The sequence below is a fragment of the Callithrix jacchus genome, chromosome 7, assembly GCF_049354715.1.
Source record: "Callithrix jacchus isolate 240 chromosome 7, calJac240_pri, whole genome shotgun sequence".
NCBI lineage: Eukaryota > Metazoa > Chordata > Mammalia > Primates > Cebidae > Callithrix > Callithrix jacchus.
Window position 1 is genome coordinate 19373588 of NC_133508.1, and position 13905 is coordinate 19387492.

The following is a 13905-nucleotide window of genomic DNA, read 5'->3' on the forward strand; positions in this document are numbered from 1 at the left end:
CATTGGTTGTATTTTGATATCTGTTGGTATTAATCAAACATCTACATGAATACAGGTTTGTTGCTAGGCTAATTTTCTGCGATTTTCATCCCATCTTAGCAAATAAGGATTTGCAGCAAGCATGACAGAAAATGATTTTTGTAGAGTTTCTTAAAACACATTTAAAGTTTAAGGAGGTAAGCTGAGCCCTGAAAAGATAAGTCCCACAGGAAAACTTTCTCTTTAGTGAAATGACATCTACAGGATATGAGGCAGAATGAGGGATGTAAGAGACACATGCTTGCTTGCTTGAAGTAATTTTTCTCTCAAACAATAAGTACCTATTGACTGTCTGCTCTGAAGCTGTGATGGAGAGAAAAGGCAGGACAGGTTCTCTGCCTGGAGGATGTTTTTCAAGTGTGGGGGTGAGGCTTAAGCGTCATGGCTAGAAAAGTTGAATCAGAGTGTGGTACGTGCCAGGAGAACATTAGATGTGGGTGATAGGGGCAGAGAGAAGGGGAGCAGTACCTATCCAACCTCAGGGAAAGGTATTTAAGAAAGACTTCTTTAAAGAAGAGGCCTAAAGGTCTTACCTGATCCAAGAGACCTTGCAATCCTTATGGATACAATAAAGTTATGAGAAAGTCCTAAAGAAAACCTGTGAGGGGAGAAGAAAAATCAAACTATTAGGCAATTGTCCACTTCCTATGCCCAAGGCCTGATAACTTTTGGGTGATTTGAATGAAAGCTAACAGTATGATGGATTTAACCCCATGTGAGACAGCCTTAAAACTATGGCTGGGTACTGAGTATTCGAATTGATCTAAAAAGCCAATAGAAAAGCAAAATCCTAAGGATGTAGTTAATTTTTTTAAAAAAGCAGGCTGGGTCCAGTGCTTTGGAAGGCCATGGTGGGGGAACTGCTTCAGGTCAGGAGTTCAAGACCAGCTTGAGCAACACAGCAAGATCCCAACTCTTAAAAAAAAAAACTAGCCAGGCATCCTGTATTGTCCTAGCTATCCAACCCAGGTACCTATCCAACCTCCGGGAAGGGTAGGCTGAGGCAGGAAGATTGCTTTAGCCCAGGAGTTTGAGGTTGCAGTGAGCTATGAAATCATGCACTCCAGCCTGGGTGGTGGAGCAAACCTTGTCTTTAAAAAGTAAAATTAAATTGAAAAGCAGTCACTTACACTGGCCACTACAGTGCGATGCTTGGATATTTTTGCAGTTCGAAAAATAATCTGTTTTTTTTGTCTGAGTTCAGAGTTGATTGCGGTCTTTTTTGTCTGGATCGGTACAGCTGCCTTGTCTGATGTTGGTATTAAGTGAAATGTTTATGTTCAACAGGAGAACACAAAGCCCAGCTATAAGGGTCAGGCCAGGCCACTTCCCAGGAACAGAGCTGGCTTCTCCTTTCTCACCAAGCGGTTTCTAACAACTTACATGTTTGAAATACATAAGTTACCCAAACTGCATAATAATCTCATTTTCTAAATCTACAAAGTAAATACTCATTTTACTTTGTTTAAAATTATAAAAAACATTAAACATAGACTATCATTTTAGACTATGATAGTTTAGCACACTATCGTTTAGAGGCCCAGACTTCATTTCAAAGGGGTTGACTTACCAAATAAGCAGATAAAAAGTCAGGTAATATTCTTTACAAATTAAAACATTAGATCGCAAATGAAAATATGCTCCAGACATCTACAGGTTTCTCCTTTTCTTTAAACTCTACTAAATACATAAAAAAATTCTTTTAAAAATAAAAAATATAGTCTCATACCACCCTCTACTTCCTCTATGTCTCTGGATCCCTGGTAAAACAGCTGGCAGCCTTTTCTGTTTCCTTAGCAACCATGTCATCATTCAGTTGGCCTGACAACACTTTGGTTAAAAAAAAAAAAAAAAAAAAAAACGCACACAGACAGCAGATGTTTGGAATTTTCATTTCTGAGGATCCATCCTCTCCTAAGTGCTTTTGCATTTTACAAATTTTGCAATAAAAAAACCTATAGAGTCCTTATTAGCCAGCCGCAACATGTCTTCTCTTCTGGTCTCTCTCAGAGAGTCTACATCAGTGTCTGGTAATGGCACAGCCGATGGATCAAATCGCTGCAGCTGTTTCAATTGTTCACAAGAGAGGCCAGCTCCCCTCATTCCTTCTCCTCCAATCTGTGGTTCCTGTTTGAAGAAAGTCAATCAATATGGATGAACATCCTGTAATTAGCAAGTATGCCTGTTACAATTTAACTTAAAAGACAAATTGGGTTCTAATGACTACAGCTTCCAAAATAGAAAAATGAGTAAATGCCTTTTATTTTGGAAGAAAATAGTGCTGCTTTCCAGACAGTAAAGTGGGAAAGCACTACTTTGTGTCACCTGATGAACAAATACCCTGTTATTACATGATTATCAAGCACTGTGACATTACCAAAGACCTGAGCTTAGCAGCAAGAAACACGTGGACTCAAACTGCAGCTCTATCACATTTTAGCTGTGTGACTTTAGATACCTTTACCTAACCACATTTCCTCATTAAACAAGGCTTAAGTTAAGAAGATGGTATCACACTTGGCATATAGTGGGCACTCAGTAAATGGAACATTATTATCAATAAAGCAGCAGAGGCAGGCACAGTGGTTCACACCTGTAATCCCAGCATTTAGGCAGGCAGATCACCTGAGGTCAGGAGTTCAAGATCAGCCTGGCCAACATGGTAACCCCCTTCTCTACTAAAAATTCAAAAAATTAGCCGGGCATGGTGGTGCACGTGTGTAATCCCAGCTACTCAGGAGGCTGAGGCATAAGAATTGCTTGAACCCAGGAGGCAAAGGTTGCAGTGAACCAAGATCGTACCTGGGTGATCCAGCCTGGGTGACAGAGCGACACTCTGTCTCAGAAAATGAAAGAAAAGAGAAGGAAGGGACGGGGGAGCAGAAGGGGGAGAGGGGAGGGAAGGGAAGAAGGAAAAGAAAAACAAAAGAAAGCAACAAATAAAACTCAGCTAAGAAAAAGTAAAGAAAGCAACAGGTAAAATTCAGCTTTATTTAACATTTTCCAAAACTGAAAGGTAGTCTTTAAGGCATCTAAGGTACCTCTCTCTGACCCATACTAATTAGATGATAAAAGTTTTCTTTTTCTCATTTTTACATGTACTAGAAAAACAAACATTAGAAAGGGATACATAATTTAAGGCTGTATCAATTAGTTTAGAGGAATCATAAGGCCTTGAATGATACTTGCAAACTACTGAAGAAGATCTATAATCCTAACTTAAGTCACCATTTCGCAGACAATTATTCGTATGTTAATGAAGATAGTTTTTCACATATACTTAAGAAAACAGATCATTTATTATCCCATGGGGGTCAGGGCAAAACTTCCCATCTTTTTTAGGTATATATTTCGAGTATGTGTGTATATTTCCAAGTGAATTCAGAAGTCTTCCTTTCATCTACAATGTAATTATCTTAATCTCCGAGTCCGGAAACCATCTCTGAATTGTTTTTATTTATGTATTCTCATTACCTAATTTCTGTATAGAAAGGTACTAAAATCAGATGCTCAATGTATCTGAATGTAAGAAAGCACTATTACAGATTTAAACTTAACCCCAAATGCTTTTCTAATAAAGACCGTAACAAAAAGTTGCCGGGCGCAGTGGCTCACGCCTGTAATCCCAACACTTTGGGAGGCCGAGGCGGGCAGATCACAAGGTTAAGAGATCGAGACCATCCTAGCCAACATGGTGAAACCCTATCTCTACTACAAAATACAAAAATTAGCTGGGCATGGTGGTGCACACCTGTAGTCCCAGCTACTCAGGAGGCCGAGGCAAGAGAATTGCTTGAATCCGGGAGGCGGAGGTTGCAGGAGCCAAGATCATGCTAGTGCACTCCAGCCTGGCGCGTGGTGACAGAGCAAGATTCTGTCTCAAACGAAACAAAACAAAAAAGACCATAACAGAAAGTTACAATGTTTTAGGTAAAAGAAAGTACAAGAAAGCTTTTTAAATATTACGAATTTTATGTAATAAGCAATAATCTGGAAGCACGTTTTTCCCTTTAGCCTGGTCTTCTGATATCTCACAGTTGTGAAAGCTCATTTGAGCTTTGATGTGACATGAGAGAAAATGCTCAACATTTTCCACATCAGAGAAATACAGGACTGGGAAGGAAGAAAAAAATCTTTTTAGAAGAAAGGTGCTGAGTAACATGAATAGCTACAAGTGCAATAAACAGTTCACAAAAATACTCCCAAGTTCTGTGCCATTTTAACACAATGGCAAGGAACAAAGAAACAGGCAAATTATGTCAGGACAGGCAAATTATGGGCAGTCTAAAATGGATCTAATTAGACAAACATTCTCATGTATTACAGTGTTCATTTTGGAAATATTATTTATTTCTTCATTAACACCCTGTGTTTACCACCATGCTTCACTTTCTGTGATTTATCTTGTTACACAGAGAAAAATAAAATTACTCCTACCTGGGGCTGAAGCTGAAGACAAGGAAATTTTGTGAGGGCCCAGGCAACTTGCTCTTCATTTTCAGCCAGTGTTATAGTGCATGTGCTGTAAACCAGCACACCGCCTGGCTTCAGCAGCTGAACTGCCTAAAGAAAACTGTGATCAGACCATACACAGCACAAGACCAAATAAACATGTGAATGAATTTCATAGCATAAGGTGTATCTTTCAAATGTTTGGGATAAATAAAATGATGTTCTACATGACAAGGACTTCTGTAGTTATAGCACACAAGAGAAACACTTGCATCCAGACTAGATGCACTGCATTATCTTGGAGCTGTCATACTCCATATGGACCAAGACTTCCCCAAATACAATCATTCACCTTCACGCCTTTAGATACTATTTTTTTTATGCTGAAAATTCACCAATTTTCTATTTTTAGGCCAGACCTCCTTGTTAAATTCCCTACTTAAACATTCAGTTGCCTTCTTAACATTTTTTATTCTCATTTTATTCTCACTGTTGCCCAGGCTTATCTTCAACTTCTGGCCTCAAGCGATCCTCCCACCTTGGCCTCCCAAAGTGCTAGGATTGTAGGCGTGAGCTACAGGCCTGGCCCTTCTCAACATTTCTATAATATTATCAAACTTCACGTATCCCAAAATGAACTCCTATTTTCCCTCTGAAATCTACTGTAGAAGTCTTCCTATCTTTCCAGAATCTCAGGTCCCAAACCTCAATTATCCTTTATGCCTCTTTTTCTGACTCCCCAACCATCAGCAAATTCTATTGGCTCTACCTTCAAATGATACTCAGAATCTGGCCACGTCTCACCACTTCCGCTGCTAACACTGTGGTCCAAGCCTCCACCGTTTTTCTAGATTATTGCAACCACCTCCCACTTTGCCTGCTTTCTTCCTTGCCCTCCTGCAATCTAGTCTCAGTACAGCAGCCAAAACAGTCCTTTTAAGCTTGTCCCTTCTCAGCCCCAAGCCCCTCACATGTCCTCCATGATCACTTAGAGTCAAAGACAAAGTCCTTACAGAGGCCTTTGAGGCCAGATATAAACAAGTCTCTTGTTGGCTCTCTGACCTCCTCTTGTACACCTCTTACCCTGGCTCACTCTACTTCGGCAACACCAGTCTCCTGCTGTTTCTGGAATACACAAGGCACGTTCGCACCTCAGAATCTTTGCACAGCTGGAAAAGCTCTCTTAATTTTCTGTACTCCTTACTCTTTATCTTTGCGTGTATGTCACGTTCCCGACCACTCTGTAAAACTGTAACTACTCCAATCTAACACTCCTATTCCCACTTCCTTTAGCATGCTCCATAGGCCCACAGCGTTACTGCCTTTTAATATACTATAAAATTCATTTATGGCCAGGCGTGGTGGCTCACGCCCATAATCCCAGCACTTTGGGAAGCCAAGGCAGGCAGATCACGAGGTCCAGAGATCAGACTATACTGGACAACATGGCACGTCCCTGCAGTCATAGCTACTCGAGAGGCTGAAGCAGGAGCATCACTTGAACCCGGGAGGCAGAGGTTGCAGTGAGCCGAGATTGCACCACTGCACTCTAGCCTGGGAGGCAGAGTGAGACTCCATCTCAGAAACAAACAAACAAACAAAAACCAAAAAACCAAAAACAAAATCTCATTTATTTCCTCCCCTAGTTAGAATAGAAATCTCGTGAATAAGGGTGTGGAGTGTTTGTCTACTTTCTCACTGATGTACCGTCAACATCTAAAATAGTGCCTTGCATATAGCAGGTGCTCTATGAATATTTCTTGAATAAATGAATCAGGAGACAAGGTGCTTTGCTAAAATGGATTTGTCTCAAATACCTAAAGTTCAACTTTCTAAGCTCCTAATTTTTCAAATGTTAATGGAAATCTTTAAAAACAGAGTATACACTTGTGCTTTTTAAACCAGAGTACACTGACCAAAATTTAAAATTTGTTACTATGTGCCAGTTACTGTACTAAACACTTTACACAAATTCTTCTCCACAAATCCTTGTAACAACCACAAAGCAAGGTGACTATCACCAATGAGGTATTCCTAGTAGGTACAGCTGTTATCCCCACTACTCAGATACAGAAAGCAATGTACCTAAAGTCCCTCATGTGGTACCTAAAGTCCCTATGTGGTGCAGCCGTGGCTCAAGTCAACATGTGTCTGACTCTAACATCCACATTCTCAATTTCTCTCCATGCCAAATGGCACACCTGCTATATTCTCAAGATCTCTCTCACATACTGTCAGCTTTTCCTTCTCATTGAGATCTTTCATCTACTCCTAGTAGCCTTTTAAAACTTTTTGCTATGACCTAAAAAGAACAAAAATCCAAGTCCTTTATAGAAGTATCCTAATTTTATTCTCAAGTCAAAGTGGGTTTTGGCTATAAGTAAAGCTTCCTTTTTGCTGCTTGCTGTTTTAATTCAGAGGATGTGTTCTTTGAAGACTTTATAGAAAAAGAAGTTAAATAATCCACAACCAGTACTACCTTTGTGTATGAAAGGAAACACCAGCAGAGTTGGATAGGAATGTACTCAAAGACAACTTTAGAGACTAAATAATTATAGAACATCCATTGTTGTTGTAGCCTTGTATTTTGGAGGGATGAGGGGAAATAATGAATTCATCTATGATCAAACACTGTCTGTACTCTCTGAAATCCACTGAGTCATCTTCGCAAGACTAGAAGAAATCCTCAAAATGTTCTATCAGGGCTTCTTCTCAAAGTACTGGAGACATGTTAGATTGGTAAAGTTTTTATGGTTCTCCTATATCCTACAGTAGCCAGTCTCTTCCTGCTTTTATCAATGAGTTTTGCTTCCTATTGGACTTTCTCCCTCTAAAGTTGACCCAAGAAACTTTGTTTTTTTTTTTTTTTTGAGACAGAGTCTTGCTCTTTTGCCCAGGCTGGAGAGCAGTGGCGTGACCTCAGGTCACTGCAACCTCCGCCTCCCAAGTTCAAGTGATTCTCCTGCCTCAGCCTCCTGAGTAGCTGGGACTACAGGCACACACCAACATGTCTGGCTAATTTTTTTGTAGTAGGGACGGGTTTTGCCATGTTGGCCAGGCTGATCTCAAACTCCTGAGTGACCTGGCCGCCTCAGCCTACCAAAGTGCTGGGACTACAGGCACACACCAACATGTCTGGCTAATTTTTTTGTAGTAGGGACGGGTTTTGCCATGTTGGCCAGGCTGATCTCAAACTCCTGAGTGACCTGGCCGCCTCAGCCTACCAAAGTGCTGGGACTACAGGCACAGGCCACCACACCCAGCCAAGAACTCTATTTTTTTTTTAAAAAAGAGTAATTTATTTTATATCTATTTGTTGATATCAGTTAGTAACTAGAAGTTAACAACTCAGTGACCTTTTTTCAAACAGGGCAGAATATTTGAAATTTATTAAATGTCTCAGTAAAGAAATTCTATTTCCTGTATATCTTAAAAGTGAGTCAACTTAAAGGAAAGCTTCCTATATTTAAAATTAGGTCCTCTTAGGGGTGTGTGTGTGGTAAAATATATATAACATAAAATTTACCATTTTAAGTCAATAATGACATTCAGTACCGTCACATTGTTGGGCGGTACTGAATGTCATTATCCATCTATCCATCTCCAGAAGTTTTTCATTATCCCAAACTGCAAGTGTGTACCCCATTAAATAACAGCTCCTAATCTCCCAGCCCCACAATGCCTGGTAATATCTCTTCTTCTGTCTCTATGAAGTTGCCCAGTGACCCCATATAAGCAAAATCATATAGCATTTTTCCTTTTGTGTGTGGTTCATGTTACCGAACATGTTTTCCAGGTTCACCCATGTTGTGCATGTATCAGAATCTCATTACCTTTGAAGGCTGAATAATGTTCTATGTATGGATATAGCACATTCTCTTCATCCACGTATCTGTCAACAGACTCTTGTGTTGTTCCCTTTCATTACAATACTCTTGGGTATTGCAATGAATGCTGCTATGAAGATTGCTCAGTGGTTTAAACATCAAACTAGCAAAAGTCAACCTCCTTTCACAGCAGCAGACCATCACATACCACAGTGAAGAGTTTTCGCTGTAATGGCTGATATGATGTCACTTCCTTCAAAGACCAAGTACAGGCCATGTTTGGTCTCTGTCCCATTCCACTACAGGGTGCATCCAGAAGAATTCGGTCAAAGGTTTCTGGCAGAAACGGAGGTTCCTCTATAAAGACAATTATAAACATGTTTACTATGTGCCATACAGGTTTAGACTAGAAAATTCCTGAGATAATCAGGAATTTAAAATCATAATCTAAAATAAAAAAAAATTTCTCCCTTTAATCATGTAGCTGGTTAATTCTGACTTATACCTAATATATATTTGATGTGGTAGAAAGATTAAAAATGTAGTTATAGTTGGGAGTTATTCTGTTGATATTGTACAAACCAAGGCCTAATCACACAAGACCTTGTACCACAAACTTCTGAAACCACAGTTAATCAAAGCTAGGACATGGAATTAATTCTAGTGGTTCTGGAAATGGACACTTCTCTTGGTAATTCCTACTGAAGACAGCCCCAGAGAAAAAACCTGTTCAGTTGTAGGGAAACACACTGGTTCTGGTGTTCTTCAGTCTCAGTTTCTGTGGCCATCAGAATGGCTATGGTCTAGAACGGGTAGAATGAGTCAGTACCCCCGTCGATTCAATCTTCCATCAAGTTTTCCTGTGCATTCACCTGAATAATTTTCTTCAAATTCTGATCTATGTAATGTTATTGGAGGAAGCTGTGAAATTAAGTGGTCTGCTTACATATTTATGCTGTCTACCTGCAAGTAAGATACTGTTGCTGATTCCTCTTATTTACTTACTTACTTTTGAGACAGAGGCTCTGTCACCCTGTCACCTTCTAGGCTGAAGTGCAGTGGCCTGAGCTCGGCTCACTGTAACCTCTGCCTCCCAGGTTCAAATGATTCTCATGCTCCAGCCTCCTGAGTAGCTGGGACTACAGGCGTGTGACACCACACCCAGCTAATTTTTGTATTTTTTAGCAGAGATAAGGTTTCCATGTCGGCCAGGTTGATCTCAAAGTCCTGGCCTCAAGTGAGACCCACCCACCTCAGCCTCCCCAAGTATGGCTGCTTATATTTAAAGGTGGTTAGGATTCCGCAGGACTGGCAGCAACATTACAAACCCCACTCCAGCATCACCTCCTGCTTTTCTCTGATTGCAAAGCTGTTAAATGAAAGTGATTTCCAATCAAACTCACCTCTGTCTATAACCATCTTTGCTTTCTTACCCACTTAATGTCTTCTTAATGTTCTTCTAACTAAGCCTCCAAGACAGATCTCTCCATGAGAATTGACAGCCAAGTAGTGGATCAAACAATACTGGCCAGGGAACTTTCACCTCCAAGGGGTGGTCTTGAAACTTCCACCCTCTAGGGATTGCAGCTTTTGTAGGGAGTAGGGGGGAACTTTCATCCACCAGGAGGACATGCCTGCTTGGCCACAACTTATTTCTGCCCAGGAAGGTGCCAGTTCAACTGTTAGATTACACACCAGCTAGCTGTGGGACCCCTGCCCTTGTTCACTTCCCCACTTACCTTATAAAAGTGACTGCTTTCTGCTCCAAAGGTGAAGCAGCACATATAAAGGCAGGATGCTTTGTGCCTCATTACCTAAGCTAGCTTTGGAATAAACCATTTTCCTTCTACCAGACCTCTCTCTTGTTAATTGGACTCTAAATGTGGCATGCAAGCAACCTGCTTTTTGGTTACAATCCGAAGGTTAGAAAGAAATAAAAATGAACATCAACTTCAGATAAATGAGTGACATTATTAAGACAATGTAGGCATTATCAAGATAATATAGGTAGTCCCAAAAGGAAAGAAAGAAAAAAGGTAGGAAAATATTCAAATAATTATGGCTGAAAATAATCCACATTTGATGACAATCAAGCTACACATCGAAAAAGAACAACTAGGCCGGGCACGGTGGCTCATGCCTACAATCCCAGCACTTTGGGAGGCCAAGGCGGGTGGATCATGAGGTCAAGAGATCGAGACCATCCTGGTCAACAAGGTGAAACCCCGTCCCTACTAAAAATACAAAAACAATTAGCTGGACATGGTGGTGTGCACCTGTAATCCCAGCTACTCGGGAGGCTGAGGCAGGAGAATTGCCTGAACCCAGGAGGCAGAGGTTGTGGTAAGCTGAGATCATGCCATTGCACTCCAGCCTGGGTAACAACAGCGAAACTCCGTCTCAAAAAAAAGAAAAAGAAAAAGAAAAACTAACACTGAGTTGGACAAATGCAAAAAGATCCACAACCAGATACATCTTCATAAAAATGCTGAAAGTCAAAAGCAAAGAGAAAATGTTAAAGGCAGCAAGAGAAAAACCACTTGTCATGTACTAGGGAATTGTAAAAGATTAGCAGTTGATTGTTAATCAGGAACAATGGAGGCCAAAAGATGGTAACATGACATATACGAAGTACGAAAAGAAGAAAAAACCCTGAAAACCACGAATTTAATGTTTAGTAAAACTATCTTTAAAAAATAAAGACCTATTTCAAAATAGGTCTTTCAAAAATACAGACCTATTAAAAAAAGACAAAGGACCTAACACACTTTTCTCCAACGAAGATGTACAAATACCAACAGGTACATGAAAAAATGCCCAACATCACTAATCATCAGGAAAATGAAAATGAAAACCACCATGAGGTATCACCTCACACCAGTTAAAATGGCTATCATAAACACACACACACACACACACACACACACACACACACACACACACACACAATAAATGCAGGCAAGAATGCAGAGAAAAACAAACTCCATAGGAAAGGAGAATGCTCCCACTACTGGTGAGAATTTAAATTACTAGAGCCACTGTGGAGAACAGTATTGAGCTTCTTCAAAAAACTAAAAATAGAACTACTGTATTATCTGGCAATCCGACTACTGGGTATACAGGCAAAGGTACTGAAATCAGTATGTTGAAGAGATATCTGCACTCTCATTTCACTGCAGCATTATTCCCAACAGTAAAGGTATGAAACCCATCAGGAGATGAGTGGATAAAGAAAATGTGGTACATATACACAATGGAATACCTTACAAGAAAAAAGAAAGAAAGAAATTCTGTCATCTGCAACAAAATGGATGAACCTGGAAGACATCACATTGTGCTAAGTGAAATAAGCCAGGCAGTGAGGGACAAACATTACATGATCTCACTTACACGGCGAATCTAAAAAGGTCAAACTCACAGAAACAGAGTAGAATAATGGTTCCAAAGGCTGGGGGAGGAGGGAGGAGAAAGAATGGGGAGATGCTGTTCAAAGGGCACAAAGTTTCACTTAGTACGAATAAGTTTTTGAGATTTACTGCACAGTATGGTGACTATACCAATGTATTTTATATTTCAAAGATGCTAAGAGAGTAAATTTCAAATTACCACAAAAAAAAAGGGTAAGTGCAGTGATGGATATGTTAATTAGCTTGTTTTAATTATTCCATATTGTATACAAAATTATATACAAGTCACAACATCACACTGCATCCCACAAATATAAATGACTTGTCAATTAAAAAAAAGAAAATCAAATTTCTCACCTTCTGTGTCCACCATATCAAGTTTAACTGCCTTTGTTCCGTCAAAGCAGAATGCCCTGATGGAATTCAGTCCTAACAATGATGCATTCTGCTGTATTTTTTCTACTTTGTTGAAGATTTTATCTAGTGCTATAACTTCTCCCTAAAAAGAAAACACACACACACAGACACATTAAAAAAAAAAACAACTAAAAATCCAAAGCAGTCATAAAAATGAGAAAAACAGATGAAAAATTATACTCTTTTCCACTATCCTCCCATCCCTACTTTAAAACCTGAATCCATTAACCAAATGTACATCCAATTTACATTAAATACCATGTCTGGCTGGGCGAGGTGGCTCCCGCCTATAATCCCAGCACTTTGGGAGGCCGAGGCAGGTGGATCACGAGGTCAAGAGATCGAGACCATCCTGGTCAACAAGGTGAAACCCCGTCTCTACTAAAAATACAAAAATTAGCTGGGCATGGTGGTGCGCACCTGTAGTCCCAGCTACTCGGGAGGCTGTGGCAGGAAAATTGCTTGAACCCAGGAGGCGGAGGTTGCGGTGAGCTGAGATAGTGCCATTGCACTCCAGTTTGGTTAACAACAGCAAAACTCCGTCTCAAAAAAAAAAAAAAAAAAAAGCCATGTCTTTCCATTAAGAAAATACACATTCTTGCCAGAAAAATAATCTTTTTTTTTTTTTTTTTTTTTTGAGACAGAGTTTCGCTCCTGTTGCCCAGGCTGGAGTGCAACGGTACCATCTCAGCTTACCGCAACCTCCGCCTCCTGGGTTCAAGCGATTCTCCTGCCTCAGCCTCCCGAGTAGCTGGGATTATAGCCATGTGCCATCACGTCCAGGCTAATTTTTTTGTATTTTTAGTAGAGATGGAATTTCTCCATGTTGGTCGGGCTGGTCTTGAACTCCCGACCTCAGGAGATCCGCCTGCCTCGGCCTTCCAAAGTGCTGGGATTACAGAAGTGAGCCACTGACCCCAGCCAAAAAAATAATCTTATAATGACTAGCTACTTTTAATCAACAAAACTCAAAACCAAAAAGTATTTGCAATCTTATAAAGAAACTTAAAAACGTCCATTGGAGGCAAACATTAAAAATCACCAATTTGATGTCCCTTGTTCACCTCTGGAAGAACATCAGCTGTTAGACAGCAGCCTTAAAGTGCTCTGAGACAGACAGATGCAAATGAATGTTACTTCTAAAAGTGGTCATTTTAATATCTTCCAGCTAGGCACATAAAATTCCTATGAATTCTGGCAGCCAAAACTGGAAAAATATGAGCCAAAACCTCTATACCGCAGAGCAAAATGTTCTGGTGTGGTATAAAACATAGTTCAAGAAAATTTTATAGAGTAACACTTTAACTCAAAGTCAATAAAGGTAAGGGGTGAAAATGTGGAAGGGGCTGAAGAGAAACAGCTCTGGTCTGCAGCTCCCAGCAAGATCAATCCAGAAGGTGAGTGATTTCTCCATTTCCAACTGAGGTACCCAGTTGATCTAATTGAGACTGGTTAAGCAGTGGGTGCAAACCACAGAGAGCAAGCAGAAGCAGGGTGGGGCATCATTCAACCAGGAAGTGCAAGCAGTCAGGGGAACTCTCTTCCCCAGCCAAGGGAAGGAACTAACTGTGCTACCCAGCCCAGGTATTACACTTTTCCCATGGTTTTTGCAATCCGCAGATCAGGAGGTTCCCTCATGAGCCTACACCACAAAGGCCTTGGGTTTCAAGCACAAAACTGAGCAGCCGTTTGGACAGGCACCGAGATATACCTGCTGGAGTTTTTTGGTACCCCAGTGGTACCTGAAACCTCAGTGAGATATA

The 13905-nt window shown here is 40.4% G+C and overlaps 1 protein-coding gene across 3 annotated transcripts in view; it reads right to left on the reverse strand.

Moving 5' to 3' along the window:
* NSUN6 (NOP2/Sun RNA methyltransferase 6) overlaps positions 1-13905 on the reverse strand; it is a 59229-nt gene that overhangs the window by 9348 nt on the left and 35976 nt on the right. For 2 of the 3 annotated variants that reach the window (XM_035306893.3, XM_017974089.4), the window contains 5 exons: positions 12083-12224; positions 8527-8675; positions 4477-4602; positions 1170-2166; positions 573-637 (listed from right to left, as the gene is read on the reverse strand). In XM_035306893.3, coding sequence (XP_035162784.2) covers positions 1954-2166; positions 4477-4602; positions 8527-8675; positions 12083-12224 — 630 coding nt within the window. In that variant the 3' untranslated portion in view covers positions 573-637; positions 1170-1953. Of the gene's footprint in view, positions 1-572; positions 638-1169; positions 2167-3790; positions 3914-4476; positions 4603-8526; positions 8676-12082; positions 12225-13905 lie in introns of all 3 variants that reach the window. The other variant, XM_054258499.2, reaches the window with a different exon arrangement.